This window comes from Hippocampus bargibanti, linkage group LG08 (genome assembly GCF_051943395.1).
Source record: "Hippocampus bargibanti isolate YZ-2025 linkage group LG08, ASM5194339v1, whole genome shotgun sequence".
Lineage (NCBI taxonomy): Eukaryota > Metazoa > Chordata > Actinopteri > Syngnathiformes > Syngnathidae > Hippocampus > Hippocampus bargibanti.
The window spans coordinates 5,115,634-5,138,563 of NC_142741.1; the positions used below are offsets into that span (position 1 = coordinate 5,115,634).

Consider the following 22,930-nt stretch of genomic DNA (forward strand, 5'->3'; position numbering starts at 1 on the left):
AGAAAGCTAGCCAGCTAGCTAATAGCTCGCTAACAGCTAGCCAGCGAGATACTTCGCTAGCTAAATAGCTAATACATAGCCAGCTAGATAGCTATTAGACAGCAAGTAGATAGCTAGCTAGGTAGCCAGCTAAATAGTTAGATAGCCAGCTATATAGCCAGATAAATAAAAAGAAGTGGAGAGGAAATAAAATATTTAAGTTAAGTTTCTTGTTGATGACATCCAAGCTATGAAAGCTAGCTAGCTAGCCAGCTAGATAGCAATATTATTAGCGTGCAATTATCCATATTCGATCCAATGAACGTTAGTTTCCTGTTTTGTTTTATTTTCGCCTGTCAAGTCAAGATTCAGTGCAGTGCTGCACCCACACGCGATGACGCAAACTCAAAACGTTTTGCAATGTCGCTTTTGTTTGTCCTTTTAAGACAAACGTGTTAAAGGTTCGGCCCTACACTTCATTTTATAATAATAATAATAATAATAACAATAATAATAATAATAATAATAATAATAATAATACATTTCATTTCTAAGCACCTTTCAAAACTCAAGGCCACTTTACTCTCACAGGATCAGTTTTTCTGCGGGTGAGCAGCGGCAGCCACACGCGCCAGCGTTCACTCAACCAGGAATAACTCAAATAGATAGAAAGTTAGCTAGCTAGCTAATAGATAACTAATAGATAGCTAATATATAGCAAATAGATAGCGAGCTAAGTAGCTAGCTAGCTAGGTAGACAGCTAGATAGCTAGTTAGCAAACAGATAGCTATCAAAGCTAGCCAGCTAGATAGTTAGATAGCCAGCTAGATAGCAATATTATGAGCGTGCAATTATCCGTATTCAATCAAATGAACATTTGTTTCCTGTTTTGTTTTATTTTCTCCTGTCAAGTCGTCAAGATTCAGTGCAGTGCTGCACCCACACGCGATGACGCAAACTCAAAATGTTTTGCAATGTCGCTTTTGTTTGTCCTTTTAAGACAAACGTGTTCAAGGTCCGGCCCTACACTTCATTTTATGTAGCTAGCAGTAGCAAATCTTCAAAGAAGAAAATTGAATTTGATGAAAGGAAGCTGAAAAAAAAGTCAAATTCTGTCAGAATAAAAGCAAACCCAAACAACGTTAGACCTCTTGTGGTACATTCAGTGCAAAATATATATTTATACACACAACAGGACATATAGGCTGTACATTTCCAGTTATATACAAATAAAAGACACACATGATGACTGCACACATGGTCCACAGACGTGTGTTTTGGTATGATTCTTTTTTTTTTTTTTTTTGGAAAGTCAAAACAGCCCTATGGCTTCCCTGCCATCTTGCTAAGTGATAACCTTTGACCTATGACTAAGATAGGCAGGACGGGGGGGGGGTGACTGTTTTGCGCTAACATACCATACTGGACACATTCAAAGTGCGTTGCACATTCCCGGAGTTCATTCAAAGTGACGGATGTGCGTTAGCAATGTCGCTAGCGCTCCTTCTTAGGTTTGACTGTGATTTCCATCACAATATTTTCATGCAGAAAAAAGCGAGCAAGGACAATCAAGGAAGTGTCTTACCACAGCGGGCGCATGCAATATCAAGCAAGACCACAATGGCGTCACAGGTGCTAACTGCCCCCGGCGCGACTCACGGAGCCGAACGAGAACCATTCGCATGCATGATGATGGAAAAATCCAGCCTTGGCTAGCCTGTCGTAGCGCACACGTTAGCATTATTCGGGTTTGCTATGGTCCCAATCCGGGCAGCGTTCGTTTTGTACACTAAAATTTCATTTGGCATGCACCCCTGTATTAAAAAAAGCCATTATTTTTGCTAGCAAGGAGTGTACCACGGCGGGTGGAAAAAGGGCTTTTTGTCTCTCTTCTAAGCATGCTGTCAAGGCAAACGTCGTGAGTGGGGTGGATTTGGAAGTCGCACAAGTCCGAAGTGAGGTGGTGGATCATTTTGGCGGATGGAATAATAATAATAATAATAATAATAATAATAATAATAATAATAATAATAATACATTTAATTTCTAAGCGCTTTTCAAAACTCTCAAGGTCACTTTACAGTCACAGGATACTTTTATCTGCGGGTGTGCAGCGGCAGCCACATGCGCCAGCGTTCACTCAACCCGGAATCACTTAAAAAGATAGAAAGCTAGCTAGCTAGCTAATACGTAGATAGCTAATAGATAGCTAGATAGAGAGCTAGACAGTCATATGGCTAATAACTAGCTCGCTAGTCACTTAGATAGCTAGCTAGCCAGATAGCCAACAGATAGCAAATAGATAGCTAGATAGCTTGTGTTAGGGCCATTATTAATGAAGCAGGTAACAGCTAGCTAGATAGTTAGCTAACAATTATTCATCCAAAAGGAAATAATACATTTCATTTCTAAGCGCCTTAATATATATATATTATATAATTATATAATATATAATATAAATATATAGCTATATTTCTAAGCGCCTTAATATATATATATTATATAATTATATAATATATAATATAAATATATAGCTATATTTCTAAGCGCCTTTCAAAACTCTCAAGGTCACTTTACAGTCACGGGAGACAACCACAGAAAAACTTATCATGTGACTGTAAAGTGACCTTGAGAGTTTTGAAAGGCGCTTAGAAATCAAATGTATTATTATTATTATTGTTATTATTATTAATATTCCATGACGATGACTCGCCGTTTGAATTTACTCCAAACCGAAGGTGCTGGTTTCCTCCACGGCGGTCAGCAGCTTCTCGTAGAGCATGGAGAAGGACGGGTAGGGCGGCAAATCCAGACGATTGAAGCAAGTGTGCGCTCTGGAAAACAAGACGCCACCAGGTCGGTTTTTGGATTTGGATTTTTTTTGGGCACGTCAGGTTGCGCGGCCAGTTTGGGAAAAACCCCACCTGGGTAGGGAGGTGATCTTGCCCCACTTCTCCACACAGAACCTGCGTGGTCCATTGCTTCCACGTAGCGAGGCGAAGCCCTCGTAAGGAATGCTGGACGTGCCTGTCACAAACTACACATGAAGGGGCGATTATTCAAAGAACTTGAAGGCAGCATTCCATTTTCAGATGATCTCCATCAAGTTTTTCGGTTGGGGCGTACAGTGGTACCTCGGCTTTATCTCACGAACTTTTAACCTTACGAACATTAAATTCGAGAGAAAATAATCTTGGCATACGAACTAGTTTTCGGCAGATGAACCAAACCACACGGAGCGCCACGGTGGCTGGCGGACTACTTTTTGGCGGAAGAACACCAAAACCACACGGTCGAACAGCGTCATGGTGGCTGGCGGACTAGTTTTCCACACCCCCTTTCGTTGAGTCCAGATGTGGTTTGTTATCGAGCGGAGTCCTTTTGCTACTATGGGACGTTACATTGGAGTCCAGACGGCTCGAATTGATACGGAAGGACTTCTTTAATCGATTGCAAACATTTATGCTTTCCTCTTCAGAACTATTTGAATCATATTCATAACTGGATGAGTAACAAGAATGCATCTTCTCTGAATCTGAACTCTCTGAAGCCATTGTTTTGATTCTGGAGCAAGGCAGTGTGTGACCAATCATGACGTCATGAACAAGGGGGCGGAACTGTCAGAATCTGTTCAGTTTTGGGACACTTTTTATTGGTGTTTTGCATTTGACAAAAAATATCAGCCAGCGTGTTTTGGGTATTTTAGATGCTATAAAACGATTTTCTGATGTCAGTTAGGAAACAAAAAAAAGGTGTCGGTTGTCCTTTAGACTGTCTTTTTTCATCAGAAAAAAAAGAGTTAATTCCTAAGTTTTATGGGTCTGGAGTTATAGAAACTTGAAATGAGGGCAGCTGTCCAAAATACAATTCAATACAGTGATACCTCCACACCCCGTTTGAGTGCAGATGTGGTTTGCTATTGAGTGGAGTAATTTTGCGATTATGGGAGCGAAAAAGACCCCACCAAAGGCTAGTGTTAAGCCGAAGAGGACACAAAAGAAAATGACAGAGATCATCGAAAAACACCAACGAGGTGTGCGTTTGTGTGACTTAGCATCCCAGTACCAGTACGCTAAGTCGACTATTGCCACGTGTGGCTAAGGGTGTTTCTGTGTTGTCTAAGCAACGGTCTCAGGCAATAGAAGAGGTTGAAAAACTTCTGTTGATTTGGATTCACGAAAAGCTGCTAGCAGGGGACAGTGTGAGTGAGGGTGGGTATGATTGCCGAGAAAGCACGACCACTTCACTCGGATATCATCAAGAGGCAACTACATCAACGACCATCACAAAGATAGATAGCTAGCTAGATAGCTAGCCAATTAGATAACTGTATTGCTAATAGATAGCTAGATGACTCTCTGTGTCTTTGTGTTGTCATGTTATTTGTTATTTAGTTTTTTTTAACTTCAAGATGGCGCCGCAAGAGTGGCTGCTTTTCCAGCAGCTCCTGTGTTTGTTTTTTTCTACTTCTTTCTTTCCTTTCCTCTTCCTTTCATACTTTGTACTTTGCTGCTGTCAGATGTAAATTTCTCCACTGCGAGGCGAATAAAGGGACATCCAATCCAATCCAATCCAAAGGTCAATAAAACGACTTTATTATACAGTTTATTTCTTTAATTACATTTTTTTTATATTTTATTTTATTTTTTTTTTTTTTTTTTTTAATTTAAATTTTTAACATTTATTATACATAAAATAAGGTATATTTTGTGTCGTTTTAAGGCTTATTTTGTAGAAAATTGTGTTTTATGGGGACCTGGGAACGGATTATTCTCATTTTTAATGGTTTCTTATGGGAAATAATGGTTTGGCAGACGAACTTTTCGCGTTAAACACACTTTCTGGGAACCAATTAAGTTGATAAGCCGAGGTCTCACTGGACTTTGGGTTGTTTTTTTGTGGCGACTGTACAGGCGAATGGCCAGAAGGTGGCGGCATGTGCGCATGTGCCCCACCTGCAGCAGTCGCAGCCTTTGCTCATTGTTGAACCTCTCCACAGCTGCCCAGAACCAGCGAATCACCATGTGGTTGTCATGGTAACCTTCAAAAGGGGAGGGGGGAAAGAGGAGGGGGGAAAGAGGAGGGGGGAGGGGCGTATGAGTCAGAGGAAAAACAAACAACCGAGTTGTTCCGTCCATCATTCCGTATCAACAGGCTACTAATCTAAAATCAAACAAAACAAGCCCCCCCTCACTGTTTCAGTCACCATTTTGAACGTCATTTCTTATCTTCATGTCATTTTTTTGTTCATGAAAGCAAAAAAAAATTTTTTTGAATGATTATTTTCATTATGGAGATGATTTTTAAAAACACTTTACAACTAACCGTGATTGTGTATGTGTGTGTGTGTGATTGTTTGTGTTCGTGTGGGATTGCGTGTGTGTGTGTCTCAGTGTGTGGTATTGTCTGTGTATGATAGGGTGTGTGTGTGTGTGCGTGTGATTGCGTGTGTTTGTGTGATTTTGTGTGTTTGTGTGTGATTGTGTGTGTGTGTGATTGTGCGTTTGTGTGTGTGTTTGTGTGATTGCGTGTGTTTGTGTGATTTTGTGTGTTTGTGTGTGATTGTGTGTGTGTGTGATTGTGCGTTTGTGTGTGTGTTTGTGTGGTATTGTGTGTGTGTATGATAGGGGGTGTGTGTGTGTGACTGTGTGTGTTTGTGATTGTGTGTGTGTGATTGTGTGTGTTGGCGTGCGATTGCGTGTGCGTGTGTGTGTGTGCGTGTGATTGATTGTGTGTGTTTGTGTGATTTTGTGTGTTTGCGTGTGATTGCGTGTGTGCGTGTGTGTGTGTGTTTGTGTGGTATTGTGTGTGTATGATAGGGGGTGTGTGTGTATGATAGGGGGTGAGTGTGTGTGATTGTGTGTGTGATAGTGTGATTGTGTGTGTGATTTTGTGTGTTTGTGTGTGAATGTGTGATTTTGTGTGTGATTTTGTGTGTGTGTGTGTGTGTGTGTGTGTGTGATTGTGTGTGAATGTGTTATTGTGTGTGTGATTGTGTGGGTGAGTGTGTGATTGTGTTTATGATTGTGTGTGTGTGTGTGTGTGTGTGTGTGTGTGTGTGTGTGTGTGTGTGTGTGTGTGTGTGTGTGATTGTATGTGTGATTGTGTGTGTTGGCGTGTGATTGTGTGTGCGTGTTAGTGTGAATTGTGTGAGTGTGTGTGATTGTGTGTGTATGTGTGATTGTGTGTGTATGTGTTATTGTGTATGTGATTGTGTGTGTGAGTGTGTGATTGTGTTTATGATTGTGTGTGTGATCGTGTGTGTGTGTGTGTGAGATTGTGTGTGTGAGTGTATGTGATTGTGTGTTTGTGATTGTGTGGGTGTGATTGCATGTGTTTGTGATTGTGTGTTTGTGTGTGTTTGTGATGTGTGTGTGTGTGTGTGTGTGTTTTTGATTATGTAGGTGAGTGTGGTTGTGTGTTGTTTTTTTTGTGTCTGTGTGTGCTTGTGTGATTATGTGATTGTGCATGTGTGTGTCGGTACGCGCGCCACTGACCTCCCCTGTACTCGCTGTTGTTCCTCCAATCGGCCAGGTCGATCTCGGCCGTGCCGGCGATGACGAGCTCCAGCTCTCTGGCGTCGAAGACGGACACCAGTCGCACGTCCACCACCTCGTAGAAACCTCGCACCAAACTTTCCGTTTGCTGGGCCACGCCCCTCTCAATGCGCCACTTGACCATGCGCTCGATGTACTCCTTCTTGTTCTTCTCCGTGACGGGGATGCCGGCCCCGCCGGGCTTCAGCTCTCGCTCGGTGATCTGCGGGGTCAAACAAGTACAGTGATACCTTGGCTTACGAACATAATTGGTTCCCAGACAGAGTGTGTAAGGCGAAAAGTGTGTATCCCAAAAAATAATTTCCCATAGGAAACCATTAAAATGAGAATAATCCGTTCCCAGGTCCCCATAAAATATAATTTTCTACTTTATAATTTTCTAAGCCTTAAAACGACACAAAATATACCTTATTTTAAGTATAATAAATGTGCTACGGTATTATAATTAAAGAAACAAACGGTACAATGTAATAAAGTCGTTTAATTTACCTTTGTGATGGTCGTTGATGGCTTGATGGAATGCAGTGGCCGGTTTCATGAGCCTTAAACACTTGATGAGGAACGTAGCCTTCTTTCACAATCTTGAGGAATGATCCCTTATAAGTGCTTTCTCTGCGATAATTTTACCTAGTTCCTCATCAATTGTGTCTGTTTAGCTGGGTTGATAGCTTTTTGCATCAAGTGTACAGATGGCTTGTGCGGGTTATTTATGGAGCCTGATTGATGGGAGAGTTGAACCTTGCAGTCTACACTCTGCCTATGAACTATCAAAGTTGTAACGAGTCCAAATTTCACTGTTTTCTATCCATTTTGTCACTCTCTCACTGTCGTCTGCCTGTCTCTTTCATGTTTAACCCCCCCCCCCCCCCGTCATTGCTGCGTTCTTGACCAATCACGTGGCTTTAACCGAAGACCGGGGGCGGCGAATAGAGGACAAAAACAGTCGGCTGCTATTTTGTTGTTAGAAGAACGACACATCACTCATTGTGGCAGCTCCGTGTGTATCCCGAAAAATAGTTGCCAAAGTAAAATTTTCATAAATTTAACGTTCGTAAACCGAATAGTTCGTAAGCCAAGGGGTTCGTAAACCGAGGTATCACTGTACCGGAATGGGGTAGTTTAGGAGGCTAGGGGGTGGTCTCAATCATGCGTACCTGACCGAAGACCTCCTCGTTGACTGTGAACGTGAGGTCCAGCATGTCCTCGATGTTATTGTCCTTCATCCACTGCAGGCTCTGGTGGAATTCCTCGTCCAGGAACTCCAAGTCACTCAGGTCACATGGTCTGCATCGGTAAGACAGTAAAGCTTGGTCAAACATCTCCAAAGTCCTGCAGGGGTCAAGTCCAAAAACCGTCGAAGCCATCAGAAGCAAACCACCCTCAAAAGGCGACTTTTTGGGTTGCAAAGCGTCCGGTTTCAGGACTTACATGCGGAGTAGGCCTTTGTAGAAAGGACGAGTGAAGAAAGCATCCAGTAGATACTGATGAACCAGAGCCAGTCCCAGAATACGCCCGCTAAACCGAAACCTTAGGACACCAAACGCACAGAGGGGGTTTTCCGAAAGGTGCAACAGACGCTGGTAAAAACTCGCCGCCTCACCATTCGTGGTGATTGTCCACAAAGGCCGACATGGGGCTTATTTGGACCGTGTACGTGTCGTTAGCCGAGTATTCAAACAGACCATAGTAGGGGTTGAAAAGCTCTCTGGACACCAGGAAGAAGAACTCTCTGGACGGGCCGCTGTAGTCCAACCTGACCCACCGCCAAAGGTAATCACGTCATGAACTTTCAAACAGTCCGCTCGGTGTGATGACTCCTTCTCACCCGTCTTCTCCCACAAAGCTGACGTAAAGTTTACTCCTCTGCAGGTCTTTGCGGGAATAGCACATGATTTGGTTGAAGGCGTCCTCCAGAAGGTGGTCGCGTCGGATGATGAGCCTGAGGGCAAACGACGGCGCCGCTGTTAACTCTTAAGCAGTCATTGAATCAATCCTGTGTTCTTCTTTCTGCCACCAGGCAGTCAGGTGACTCAACTCCCTCCCAGCCCTGCCTCCCCTGCCCATTCCCACTGCCACATTCACTGAACTCTGAGTACACGCTACACGCTACATGCTGTACTATCATTTTTTTCTTTTTTTCCTGCTAGACCTCACTTCAACCTTTTTTTTGTTTTTGCATTTCTACACTCTAGCTCTTAGCTATCTATTCGCTAGCTATTAGCTAGCTATTAGCTAGCTGTTAGCTATCTATTCGCTACTAGCTATGTATTTGCTAGTGAATAGCTATCTATTCGCTAGCTAGCTTTCTATCTATTTGAGTTACTTCTTGGTTGGGTAAACGCTGGCACGTGTGGCTGCCGCTGCTGACCCACAGGAAAAAACTTATCCTGTGACTGTAAAGTGACCTTGAGAGTTTTGAAAGGCACTTATAAATCAAATGTATTATTATTATTATTATTATTATTTGGTTGGATAGCAAAGGATGATGGACATACTTGACTTTCCCTGGTCCCTGTCCATATCCTTTCGTCTCCAGTTTCCGATAGAAGTTCCTCAACTTCGCCTCGAAATCTCGTTTGTAGGGCGCCGGAGCCCGGGCGTTAGCTCGTTGGGTGCCTAACAGAGAAAAAAAAACATATGGGAGATCGATAGTGAAAGTCCACAGCAGTTCCCCTCCTGTCCACGCTGCTACGAAAATTGTCTCACCCGGGGAACTCTGAGGAGATGAAGACAGGTTGTAATTTGGGTGGAGCAAAGGCGGCACATAGGACATCACCTCCTCTTCGAATAAGCTGCGCAGGAAAAGAATTAATGCATCGATCAATCTGTACGTTCGCATCCGCACACCACCCACGGACGCAAATACAGTGATACCTTGGCTTATGAACTTAATTGGTTCCCAGAAAGTGTGTGTCAGGGAAAAAGTGTGTATTCCAAACATTAATTTCCCATAGGAAACCATTAAAGTGAGAATAATCCGTTCCCAGGTCCCCATAAAATATAATATAATAAAACTAAATAAGCCTTAAACCTACACAAAATATACCTTATTTTTTGTATAATAAATGTGCTACTGTATTGTAATGAAATAAGTAAACTGTACAGTATAATAAAGTCGTTTTATAGATCTTTGTGATGGTCGTTGATGTAGTTGCCTCTTGATGATATCCGAGTGAAGTTGCTTTCTCGGCGATAATACCCTTACTCACAGTCCCCTGCTAGCTGCTTTTCGTTAATCCAAATCAACAGTTTTTCAACCTCTTCTATTGCCTGAGACGGTTGCTGAGACACGTAGCAATTTCAACTAAATAAGCCTTAAAACGACACAAAATATACCTTACTTTTTGTATCATAAATATGTTATGGTATTGTAATTAAAGGAATGAATTGTACTGTAGAATAAAGTCGTTTTATTTACCTTTGTGATGGTCGTTGATGGCTTGATGGAATGGATAGCTTTTTGCATAAAGTGTCTCAAGGAGCTCTGGGTTGTATATCTTGGAAGTTGTGATATTGCAACAGGTGCCGGCAGACACACTAGAAACTTCATTAATAGCTGGTTCCTTGCTTGTTTTTTCTCTTCAAATTGAACTGATGGCTTGTGCGGGTTATTTGTGGAGCCTGATTGATGGAATATTTTAATCTACACTCTGCCTTTGAAGTATCAATAACTTTCATTTTCTCACCTTTCACTTTGGATTTTTTTTCACTTTTGTTTTTTTTCAAGCTCTGTCGTCTGTCTTTCCTGTGTCGTGTGCGCCCCTCCCCCCGCTCACTGCTGCGTGTATTCTGCTCCATGTGTCCTCTCCGTCCCCTACCACGGATCTTGACCAATCACGTGCGGCTTTAACCGAAGACTCAGGGCGGGGAATAGAGGGAAAAAGACAGCTGCCATTTCAGGAGCTCCAAGAACCGGCTCATTCACGAACGACACATCACTCATTCGGTGTGTCATTCGTTCGGTGTGTTTCCCGAAAAATAGTTCGACTGCCAAGATTATATTCCTGTGAATTTAACGTTCGTAAGGCGAAAGGTTCGTTAGCTAAAGCGTTCGTAAGCCGAGGTATCACTGTATAAACAAAACAGAAAGACATCACGCGACTGACCTGAGCAGCATGACAAGGTCGGCGTCCCCAGAGAGGCGCACCAGTCCGATGGCGCCCTCGTTGCGGATGAACTGCACCTTTTCCCTGCAAACACACCAAAGGCTCATTGAGACGTCTGTCCCCGGATTGAAGGCGGACGATGAGACAGCGGGACATACTTGAGCGAATTGTTCCTGGCGAGCTCTGGTTGTCTTTCCTGTAGTACTTCAAAGATGTTGGGCTGCCTGAGGAAGGCCACAATCTTGTCATTGTAGGCTGCGGGACCACCATGAGAAAGAAAGGTGAGATCGAACATGCGTGGACATAGTCCGGGGTTTCTGGTCTTTGTTTCTGCTCACGTACCCACGGGCACAACGTCGTGGTATTGGCTGGAGCGACTGGACCCGCTGAAGGTGCTGGACGGTCGCGGCATGGCCGGTGGGTTGCTTTGCCGCGAGTCGTCCACCACCTATCTCAAGACACAACGGATTAACGGCATTGCCATTAAATTCCATAGGAGATGACGACTTGAGATATGAACGTGGTCAAATAATTCATTCGACTCATACTGTATGTGAGGACACAATTGCAAAGCTTTTTAAGAAACAAAAAAAACGTCAACCAGAGATTTAGCCCGGAACAAGCTACCGAGCCGCCAGGTCGTCGCTGCGGTAACGCCCGGCGACTCACCTCGCCGGCGCTGTGGCTGCGTTGGCGGCTCAGGTGCTGGCGGTGGGCCAGGAGTCCGGTAGAACGCGAACTCTGGAGAGGCAGCCGTGGGTCGATGAAGGTTGTGGAGCGACAGTTGTGATCGACAAAGAAGGGCTGAGGGGTTGAGAACGTAAATACTTTCAGTTGCGACTTGCATCCGTTCGGCGCTCCCTTCACGCATCTCCGCCCTACCTAGTACAGATAACATCCGAGTTACAAAACGGTCGTAAGTCAAACGGTCGTAAGTCAAAATCCCTTCAAAATGGCCGACGTGAGGTTTACATGACAGGATGGTATACGATGTCAATCTGTTGTTTTTAACTCGGATGTTACCTGTATTGCAATAGGGAACCCCACCATGACAAATTGTTGGAATCTGGGAAACAATGCCAAAATAAAGACATGAAGAAGGGTTTGATCAAGGGCAGGAAGTGGAAGCTCATACACGGGTCAAATCACTCTCCCGACATAAACACAATAGAGGAGGCATGTTCAACTACGGGCCTGGAGGGCCAGCGTTCCGCCTGTTTTACAGGGTTCAGGTGAGCAGATCATCAGCCAGTTTTGAACCAGTTTAGCAGAATCCTGATGATTTGAATCAGATTTGTCGCTCCTGGGACAGCTGGAAAACAGGCAGGACACCGACCGGCCCGAGGACTGACTTTGGATACCGTGGCTATTGGCTTCTTCTTTGGAGAACAACCACTTCAAAATAAGACAAAGATAAAGACCCAAAGCAACGAGTTCATCATGGGGAGAAATGGAAAAGTTTTCAACATGGCGATGCAAAACAAAACAAAATAATGAACTGCTGTCAAAAAGTGGAAGATTGGAGACCGCTCAATCTCCTGAATTCAAACCCACAGAGCATGCAATCGACCTACGCAAAAGAAGACCGAAGGGAGTCATCCCTCAAAACTAACAGAGACAAAAAAGTGGATTGTCATGGTGACATCACAGACTTAAACCACATAGAGCATGGGGCAATTCGCCGCAATCGGTTAGGAGGGAAAGGGTGTGGAAACCAGCGCCAAAGGTCTCAGACTGCTCAAAAGGGCTGGCACCCACCTTCCCGGTTTGGTCGTGTTTCATTTCCCATCCTCTGGGAAGCTCCAGCTGCTTGTTGGAGAACATGTTGAGGAAGGTGACCAAGTCTCGGTTGTGCTGGTAGCGCTCAAAGTAGTGAGCGTCTCGCCGCACCTTGCTGATCATATGCTTTAGGCAGGTGTTGCTCGTAAACATGCGGTAGGCACTCTGGAGAAGAGAGAACGACTGAGCTACGAAGGCTCGATCACATGCCGTTTATAAGATTTTTTCCCATGGCCGAGCGGATTTTGATTCTGTTGATTCGTTTGCTATGACTAGGCCTGAACATGCACCAAAGGTTGACGGTATAGAGGTCCTTGCAGAGGATTTGTTCAAGCGGAAACCAGGTTTGTTTACTTGCAAAGTCATGACTTAAAATTACATCAGTGTAGAACAGTGGTTCTTAATGTTGTTGGAGGCACCGAACCCCACCAGTTTCATATGCTCATTCACCGAACCCTTCTTCCAATAACTGTGCCTACCAACTGCAGACGAGACTGAGGGGTGGACCTCTGTGGCGGAAGTTCCATCGAACCACTGAGACCGACTCACCGAACCCCTAGGGTTTGATCGAACCCAGGTTAAGAACGACTGGTGTGTAAGATTTGTACACAACTAAGGGACATGGTTGGACTCGGCGTTTGGGTTAACTCAAGGTCACTGACGGGGTTAGAATGCAGCACAGTAAAGAAGTCGGGACTGCACAGGAACTTGGCGCTGGGCGACTGGAGTAGCAACGACAGACGGGAACGACCGTTCGAGTGCCCAACGACGCCGTCTCGTCTGTAATCTATGAGAGAGGAAAGACAAAAACATGCTGGTCGTACGCTGAATGTCAGTCTACCATAAGAGCGTACAAACCGACCGGAAATGGAGTGAGGAATTAGTTCGGGTTCTGGTTCAGGGAGCACGTCATCAGCGCTTTCTTCACTTCTATCACTGTTTGTTATAGTCCTTCTGATGCTCTGGTATCTGGATAAGGAAATGACAAAAAATATGGTGTCAAGTTTGAGCTGTTGTATTTCAAAAACCCAGTTCTTCCGTACAAATTATGCCAATATGACTCAAATTTAAAAAAAAATTGGTGCGGGGAAAAGAAACAGATTGCTGCACAAGCTCACATTTTTGTCAACCCTCACCTGCGGTTGAGTTGCTCCATCTGCTGAATGGAGTTGGACCGGGTCAGTCCCTGAGGCGCCGGGGGTCCAGTAGGCCTCTGCCATGTCGTGGTCCTGTTCACGTGGTCCACAAAAAAGATCCTGCCATGACTGTCGATCCGGGCCTCCCAGTCTGCGAGAACATAAGGAGGACTGTGTTCAGCATCAACAGCTTCCAAGAGGAGATCTCATAAGCTACAGTTCATTGAAGACTAAAAACAGCTAATTGAACAATAGATGACAGTGGATTCGAAGTGGAGGATTTTAGACCATACGGATCAAGCCGTTTACCAGTTCAACAGAAGACAGAGGAAACTAACATCCAGAAGAAATCCCAAGAGCAAGATGCTACAGATGCCTGGAAAAGCTTGGCAAAAGACATTTCGGTTTAGGACCCAAATCCCATTGTTGACTGCAGTCAATTACACAATGTCAACTTCTTAAGCCCACCCTCTGTAGCCTGACACAGAGCAAGAAGTTGGCCACTTGGGGTGGATTCAGCTATTTTGAGCAAATTCCAGAGCTTGTACTCGACTGAAGGGTCCACCTAATCAGAAGCAGGTATCTCAGCTATAAAGACATAAAGGCTTACTCGGTGGTAGGGGCTCATCCACTCGTTGATAACGGTGAATATCATGACGTACAGATGGAAGTGACCGAACAGGATGACCGTTGACAGATGAGCCTGGGTACAGACAAACATAAACTGAGGATTTGTATCTCAATGTATTCAGCTCGAGTGCTCATGTGAAGTTTGTGTCTCAGCGTTAACCTGACTGCGGAGAAGTCAACAGAGCTCGCTATACCTTCCTCTCCATCCGTTTCTGTGGTAACTTGCTCAGACTCCGCAGATCCCGTCTCCTTATGCGACTTGGACTCATCGCCGTCTATTTCTCCGGTTACGCTGCCTGCTGCCTGCAGACTCAGTTTTCTGACGACTATCTCCTGGGATTCCAGAGCTGAGGCTGATTCTCCTTCAGCCTCGGGGGAAATGCCAAGCCCACCATCCTCACAGCCTAATGGCGGTGTGGACGGTAGGGTGCCATCAATCACATCTCCCCCCGGATCGATGGCTGCATCGACCCCCTCATCCCCTCATCTGCCCCTTCATCTGTTTCCTACAAGGTTATCAAAAAGGTAAAAGAACCTAAAAAACATACTATAATACAGTATGAAAGTACTTGTACTTTGTTACCTCCCAACACCGAAGAGTCCACAACATACAGTTGAACTACCAAAATAGGGTGAATAAGCGCAAAAGAGAAGGAGATCACCAAGTCGGAAGAGGACCAAGAACTCACCATAGCTGTGTTCAACGTGATTGGGCAACTATCTGAGGAAGACGCGACCGTCTGTGGGGCTGTGGCCATGGTGCATGTGTCCACCTCTGAATGAGGCTCCTCAGACAGTCCTCTTCCCGTGTCGGGGGTCTCCCCATCCTCTGGCAAAGCCGTGTGGCAGGTGGCCTCCGTGAAAAGTGCTTCCTCCGCCTCAGAGAAGTCCTCTGCCACCAGAATCTCCTCCTTTTCCAGATTGGCCTCCACCATGGGAGCCACTTGGACTGTTTCTTGAGTACCTGCAGTCTCTGGTTCTTCATCCCCAGGTTGCTCCGGGGCCACTTTCAGCTCAGGTGACGGAACATCGTCATCGGGGCCACTAGTATCTGGAGGGTCCCCGTTAAGTAGCAGTGGAGAAGGCAGCATGGGAGGCATTTCTCCAAACCCGGACCGATCATCATCCTCATCCGAGTCGATGTGCAACATGGCACTGAGCCGCGTGTGTGTGGGGAAGCTGGAGCGCAGTTTTGGTGAGGCCGCGCACAACGGCCTTTCTCCGGGACCCTTGGGGGCCTCGATAGCATCCAGATCCTCGCTGAGAGACCTCTGGAGCAACTTGTGCCGGTCCAAAAACCTCGCTCCGGTTCTGACGAGGAGCAGTTCCTTGTCCGGGTAGGCTGCCGCTGTTGCCTCACCTTCCCAGATACTTTGAGAACTGTGCGATTCGGTGGGAGAGGGCTCAGGTGAAACCACTCCTGGAAGATGATGAGGAAGGTCCTCGTCATCTGAAGGCGTCCCCGGAGGGCCATTGATGGTCGAAAGGCCAATAATGGAATCTGGAGAGGCACCTGGGATGGAGGAACACCGTCTGTGACCTTTGTTTTACGATAAATTTGATGTACGTGGCATCAGGAGTCGTGGTACAATTAGAATTGAGAACATAAACATCGGAAGTTAAGAAATCGCAAAGGTTAAGCACAGTTCCAGTGATTTTCTTTTTCCTTTCGCACTGCGTCTCAGTTCCAGATACCTTACCATCGGGTCCAGTCAAGGTCAGTTCAACTTTGAACTGCAACTGTCCGCTGACGTGTTCCGTGGGGAGGCGTCGGCACAAGGGGAAAGTCACAGGCTGGACTCTGAGACACATAAAAACATAGGATTTATCTGTATATTATTTTGGCATAGGCCAGGATTACTTTTTAGTGTAGTAAGATTACCTACCCGGATATTTTCTCAAGAAGCCGTTGAACGGGGATGGTCAACTGGCCAAGGAAGCGCTTTATGATTGGTCGACTTTTGGCAAACTTGTCCTTCACTTCGATATACAGGATGTCGGTCAGCAGCGCAACAAATGTATATTTCTGGGAAGAGAGAGCCATGTGGACTTAGGGTTAGGAGTGCAGTTACCTGCACCTACCCACGTAGGGGCAGGTTGAGAAATACCGGGTGGGACTACGGGGTGATAGTATATTGATGAACTCAATTCAAGACTTGCTCTTTGGGTGAAGGTTTTGGTTCAAGGGCATCGGGTAAAATTTGTGGATTCTGTAGTGAACTTTAGGGAGTCAGGATTCAGGCTTGGGTTCCCCTTATGGGAAATAAACTGAAGGGTTCGAATTTAGGGCTGAGGGAGTGATAGAGGTTTCAGGCATTAGAATTAAGAGGCTGTATTTAAGGGTCAGAGAATGGGTGTTCAGTGTTCAGGTTAGGGTGTCGAATCAGGGTTTAGGGCTTCGGAGTGAAGGAATAAGCCTGGAGTATGGGTTCACCGTTGGGTTGTCAGGTCATCGTTAGATTATCCTTTGGGTACTGTGATGTACGAAAGGTTTGTGCTTTCAATCAATGTTGCTACGGGGTTGAGCTAGAAGGATGTATTAGTGACCTCTCCGTGCCAAACCGGATTGACAGTGTTGGCAATGATGGCCGAGCGACGCTCCTGTCCATGGTGACTGAACACAGGAAAGACACTCCTCTTCCCAGGGTGGATGGACATCTTGAGGTAGGGATCCGGATGGAAGAACATGCCTTTCTTCAGACCGGTGGCGCGCAAATCTGCGAGTAAGGACCAAGTTGCAGAACTTGGGACATTCCATCATTCCAAACCAATGAACACTCTGACTGTAGTTTTGGGGGAGTTAGTGCACATTCATCTTGTTTTCACACATATTTATCTGGTTGGGGGTGTACAAAATTGAACCCATGACTACCTACCTGTTAGCGTGAAGCTTATCAGTTTCCGAGGATGTTCGACACCCACCTGCTCAGCAAGACCCTCCACCTAAAAGAAGCCAGGATGATTCAATAGGGTGAAGTCTTTCAAATCGGGTGGCAGGGCGGTGGGGGTTCCGGGTTTAGGGGAGATTCTCTGTATGAGTGACACACCAGAACAGCCGTATTCTTCACAGTGATGCAGGGGGTCGTTGCTCTCAGGGCTCCACTCACGCCGTGATAGTACTTGAAACAGATCCTGGTCTCCGCTGGCAAATGGGGTGGCAAAAACAGTGTTGAACGAACCACGCACCCCCTTGGTTTCTTTCCTGCCTCTATGGGTCATATGGGTGAGTCCCCTCCTTTCTTAGGCCCCGTCTGAGGTACTCACGTTCCATGAAGTAGGGTCCCGCCTCCAGCCTCCAAACGATCTGACCCTTCTGGGTGCCGTTGACCCCTCGGTTCTTACAATCCCACATGTTAGATGGACTCGTCTCGTCTGGAGAATAATGGGGAAACAAAACACAACCTAAGACCAGTTAGTACCCCGAATGCCGACAGTCCAGGAACAGTTGGAGAAAGAAAATAAAAACCAGACCCTCACAAATCCAAAGGCGCACATCCAAGCCACAAACAAGACAACGTGGAGGCAATTGATCAATACATATCTATCTCAAGTCAACCAAAAATTGACCAAAAATCAACGTTCCGCAATCAGGGTCTTACCGATATGGTATAGGCCAATCCAATCAGTGGCATCAACTTCCTCCTTGATGTCCCAGGATATGACGAGGGTCTGGCCCCGGTTAAGCGTAAAGTCCAGGGTGGAGGCAGTCAGCGAGGACCTGGTTTGCGAGCTCACCAAGTCCGTGTCGCTGTTGGCCCGGCACAGGCCGACCGGGCCGCCCACCATGGACACAGTATCCAGCGAGGCCCCTCCCCTCTCCGCCAGGCTGCGCAGGTTCTCCGGGCTGAGGGTGTGCCGAAGGTTGGGGCTGCGTCTCCGGGGCGCCGCCAGGTGATCGCGGCCCACCATCGCCAAATTGGGCACATTGTGGGTGCGGGTCCTGGCTGGAAGCACGGCGGTGGCGAGGGACGGACGCATATCGTTTCTTCAATGATATTGACGAGGGAGGCGGCGGTCTCTAAAGATGGGACGTATATCGGTGACTCCCATCTAAATGGGGTGCTTTTCGGCAGCATGGTTTTTGTGACAGTTTTATTGATAAGGTGAGTCCCCCCATCGTGTTCTGAAATTTTCGGTCAGTCAGTACCTGCAGGAAAGGGAGGACACGAGAACCCATGAAATGAAGGACGGACTGGACTGAATGTGAGTCAGGTTTTCACACAACAAACAAAATCCCCTTTGGGGACTTTGGAGCTAAAGTCAAATTCCACAAGGGGGCAGCATTTCCCTTTTGTTCATCTTAGTGCTTTTTTACAGTTTTGGCTGTTGTTAAAGCGCTATATCAAGCAATACAGTATGTATGTATTTTGTACATCCGCCCCATTTCAAGCTCAGATAACTCCAGACCCGTATCATTTAAGAATAAACTATTTTTTCTGATGAAAGAAAAGTGTCTAAGATTTCTAACGCTGTATTGAATGTTGATGTAGTCCTAAAAGTCAATATAATGTCGGTCCTGGAATTTGAGTGACAATGACAAAAACCCTGGCACTGGAGTGGACACATTTTTGCACAGCGTCTGCCAGTGAATGAGTGCTATCCAGCTATCTCGCTAGCTATCTGGCTGGCTGTCTAGCTAGCTATCTGGCTAACTACCTGGCTGGCTATCTGGTAGGCTATCTATTAGCTAAATAGCTAGATAGCTATCTATTGGCTATATATATTAGCTACCTTTTGCTTGCAGGTTGAGTGAACGCTGGCGCGTGTGGCTGCCGCTGCTCACCCGCAGGAAAACGTATCCTGTGACTGAAAAAGTGACCTGGAGAGTTTTGAAAAGTGTTTAGAAATGAAATGTATTGTTTTTATTGTGGTTATTATGATTATTATGATTACTACCCGGCTGGCTATCTAGCTAGCTACCTAGATGGCTATCTATTAGCTATCTGGCTGGCTCGCTAGCTATCTATTAGTTATACGGCTACCTAGCTAGCTGTCTATCTATTAGCTATATATTGGCCAACTATTAGCTAGCTTTCTATCTATTTGAGTTACTTCCGGGTTGAGTGAACGCTGGTGCGTGTGGCTGCCGTTGTTCACCCGCAGAAAAATGTATCCTGTGACTGTAAAGTAACCTTTTTGAAAGGCGATTAAAAATGAAATGTATTATTATTATTATTATTATTATTATTATTATTATTATTATTATTATTATTATTATGAAACAAAAATGAAAAAAATTTCAGATTTTGATCTATATCATCTCAGAAACCAAAACAATTCAATACAATGGTCCGTCATCGTAGAAGTAAAATGGGAAATTGTCGCTTTTCATGGACGACACTCACTGGCCACTAACTCACCAAACATTCTCAATCTGTGCCGTTTCCACGTTTTAATCTGTTCCGTTGCGGATTACAGATCAATTGTGGGGAAAATGACAGGAGGGTCTGATTGCTTTGACGGTCTGAAAATAGCCCCGCTGCAAAGATGAGAATCCCTCTTCATGACTGAGACACCTGCAAGCAAAGTCAGTCCAAGGCCAAATAGGAGCCTGGCCTGCCCTCCGCCGTCAAATTCGAGCCCAGTGCGACGCAACAACAGCAAGTTGAAGCGCTGCTGAATGCTCCGATTGGCGTCTTTGTCCATGAAAACATTGAAACTCAGTAAAACACTCGATATTTTGTTGATTTCCTGGCAGCCGAATTAGGAAATACAGTGATACCTCAGATTATGAATTTACTTGTTTCCCAGAAAGTGTGTGTAAGGCAAAAAGTTTATCTGCCAAACATTTATTTCCCATAAGGAACCATTAAAATGAGAATAATCCGTTTCCAGGTCTCATAAAACCTAATTTTCGACTAAATAAGTCTTAAAACTACACAAAATATACCTTATTTTATGTATAATAAATGTGCTATTGTATTATAATGAAATAAATAAACTGTACTATATAATTAAGTCGTTTTATTGACCTTTGTGATGGTTGTTGATGTAGTTGCCTCTTGATGGTAACTCTGAGTGAAGTTGCAGTGCTTTCTCGGCGATAATACCCTCACTCACACTGTCACCTGCTAGCTGCTTTTCGTTAATCCAAATCAGCAGAAGTTTTTCAATTCAGGAATATTTCTCATTGCCGCTAAACGCTTGCTCAACACGTAAGCCCGCGTGGGTTTTCTCCGGGTCCTCCGGTTTCCGCCCACATTAAAAAAAAAAAGATGGTTGAACACTCCGAATTGTCTCTAGGTGTGAGTGTGAGAGTAGTTGTCTATGTGTGCCCTGAGATTTCCTGGAGAGCCGTTCAGGGTGTCCCCGGCCTAATTGCCCGAAGACGGCTGGGATAGGCTCCAGCACCCCCCTCCTCCGTGACCCTAATGAGGATTCAGCGGTCTGGAAAATGGATGGAGGAATGTATATAAATAATAATAATAATAATAATAATAATAATAATAATAATACATTTGATTTATAAGCGCCTTTCAAAACTCTCAAGGTCACTTTACAGTCACAGGATGGAGTTTTTCTGTGGGTGAGCAGCGGCAGCCACACGCGCCAGCGTTCACTCAACCCAGAAGTAACTCAAATAGATAGAAAACTAGCTAGCCTGCCAATCGATAGCCAACAGATACCTAGCGAGATAGACAGCCAGCTAGATAGTGAATAGATAGCTAGATAGATAGCTAGCAAGCCAGATAGCTAATAGATAGCAAATAGCTTGCAAATGATAATAATAATAATAATAATAATAATAATAATAATAATAATAATAATAATAATAATAATACATTTCATTATGATAAAAGTCGGAACGCCGGTTCCGGAATCAAACTCACAACCCCTGCACCGTGAACCCAATATGCTCATTTCTTAATGCTGATTGGCTAACACGTAAGCAATGGACGCCGACATGTTTCCGAGCGCTGTCATCATCATTTGCATCAAAACAATGGAGTTTTTCGACTTCTTTCTTTCCTTTCCTCTTCCTTTCATCACTTTGTGCTGTGTTACTTTCGGGTAGAGTGAGCGCTGGCGCGAATGGCGACCGCTGCTCACCCGCACAAAAAAAATCTGTGACTGTAAATAACAATAATAATACACTTCATTTATAAGCGCCTTTCAAAAATGTCCTTGAGTTTTGAAAGGCGCTTAGAAATGAAATGTATTATTATTATTATTATTATTATTATTATTATTATTATTACTATTATTATTATTATGACCGTTATTATTAGTATTATTATTACTATTATTATTCCTATTACTATTACTATTATGATTATTACTATGATGATGATTATTACTTCTACTACTATTATTATTATTATTATGTATTTTTATTATTTAAAATCCTCCCAGTCACTGGTTGCTCCTGCACAAATCCGCTGGACCAAATCAGGGGTCCAATGTGGCCCCCTGAATTCTACTGAGTTTGAATGCCTCACTCTTCTATTAAGGGGTCCTTGGGGGATGTGGGGGGGGGGCTTCTTCCCTGACAGCTGGTCCACAGGTTGCTCACCTTACCATCTTTATTTACCTTCCAAGCATGCACGCACAATCCACATCCACTTATGCAAGACACTGGAGAGAAGGAAGGAAGGTGTGCGTTGGGGGATTTCAAACGGTGATTACACAACGGCCCCCCAACTTTAATTATTCTTGTTGCAGGTAGCGCCTTGCATGCGCTTAACATGCTTGCATCATGCCTGCGTGGCATTTAGGGGATTCCCGACGTCATTCGGGCCACGCTCGACGAGCAGCTTGCAAAAGGGGGTGGGGGGGGGGACGCGTGGACGCCAACGTCGACGACGCCACGCGAAACGAGCAGGAAGCCATCGCGCTTACCTTTGACGCAGAGGCACAAAAAAGGACCATGCAGGTTCTTCTTGTTTCCTGCTTGCGGCGGCTCGTTCTCCCTGCAGTCCAAATGAGGCGAGACTGGCTGCAGCGGCGGTTGGCGTGGGCCCCTCCCACCCCCACGCGCACCACCACCAGCGGCCGGGGGAGAGTCACGTCAAGCCGGGATGGACGAATGGCTGCTGGATGGATGGACGGATGGTGGTGGTGGTGGTCCCCTGACAAGCAAATCGACCACTATCGACCCCTCCCTCCCTAAAATAAGTTGATGACGGCGTGGTTCCTCCTACTGCAGTTCTGTGATGAGCGCGCGCGCGTGGGAACTTGACCACCTTTTTTGGTCTTCGGGGCTTCTTGCTCACCGCGACTTGCAAAAAAAATAAATAAATAAAAATAAATCAATCAATCAAAAAGCTGGTGCTTGCCGCAGAGCTCGAGGGAGGACGGTTGTCACCGCAATGGCGCCCCCTGGAAGGCCATGTGGAGGACGTGCAATCGTAACTCCATTTTTGTTGTTTTTCTTTTCGCTCTTGAGTTGTCAAGTGTTTCGTGGATTTGTTTTGATTAATAATAATAATAATAATAATAATAATAATAATAATAATAATAATAATAATAATAATAATAATAATAATAAATTTGATTTCTAAACGCATTTCAAAACTCTCTAAGCTAGCTAGCTAGCCAATCGATAGCCAACAGATACCTAGCCAGATAGCCAGCCAGCTAGATAGTGAATAGATAGCTAGCTATCCAGCCTGATAGCTAGGTAGCTAGCCAGCCTGAGCTAATAGATAGCAAATAATAATAATACTAACAATAATACTAATAATAATACATTTCATTTCTAAGCGCCTTTCAAAACTCTCAAGGTCACTTTACAGTCACGGG

The 22,930-nt window shown here is 44.9% G+C and overlaps 1 protein-coding gene across 1 annotated transcript; it reads right to left on the reverse strand.

Annotated features, from left to right (window-relative positions):
• Nucleotides 1-2,458: 2,458 nt before the first annotated feature.
• On the reverse strand, nucleotides 2,459-22,050 carry hecw2a (HECT, C2 and WW domain containing E3 ubiquitin protein ligase 2a). Its single transcript, XM_089002764.1, has 29 exons — nucleotides 22,028-22,050; nucleotides 17,788-18,335; nucleotides 17,453-17,560; nucleotides 17,236-17,330; nucleotides 17,065-17,131; nucleotides 16,736-16,905; nucleotides 16,075-16,214; nucleotides 15,889-15,989; nucleotides 14,874-15,701; nucleotides 14,383-14,670; nucleotides 14,169-14,261; nucleotides 13,559-13,709; nucleotides 13,285-13,391; nucleotides 13,085-13,209; nucleotides 12,402-12,587; nucleotides 11,313-11,447; nucleotides 10,986-11,091; nucleotides 10,802-10,898; nucleotides 10,644-10,727; nucleotides 9,244-9,329; nucleotides 9,033-9,153; nucleotides 8,363-8,476; nucleotides 8,138-8,290; nucleotides 7,966-8,064; nucleotides 7,692-7,821; nucleotides 6,478-6,739; nucleotides 4,936-5,021; nucleotides 2,905-3,017; nucleotides 2,459-2,814 (listed from the first exon to the last, which is right to left on the reverse strand). The coding sequence occupies exons 2-29, from the start codon at nucleotides 18,164-18,166 to the stop codon at nucleotides 2,703-2,705; spliced, it is 4,536 nt and encodes a 1,511-aa protein (XP_088858890.1). The 5' UTR covers nucleotides 18,167-18,335; nucleotides 22,028-22,050; the 3' UTR covers nucleotides 2,459-2,702.
• Between the last annotated feature and the right edge of the window lie 880 nt (nucleotides 22,051-22,930).

What these genes read in the sequence shown, in the direction of transcription:
- hecw2a (XM_089002764.1), bottom strand. Translation starts at nt 18,166, where the DNA reads ATGCGTCCGTCCCTCGCCACCGCCGTGCTTCCAGCCAGGACCCGCACC. An exon ending in GACCTTGTCATGCTGCTCAG is followed by an intron (nt 9,330 to 10,643) that starts GTCAGTCGCGTG and finishes TTTCCTGCGCAG; the next exon opens with CTTATTCGAAGAGGAGGTGA. An exon ending in CAACAGCGAGTACAGGGGAG is followed by an intron (nt 5,022 to 6,477) that starts GTCAGTGGCGCG and finishes CCCCTTTTGAAG; the next exon opens with GTTACCATGACAACCACATG.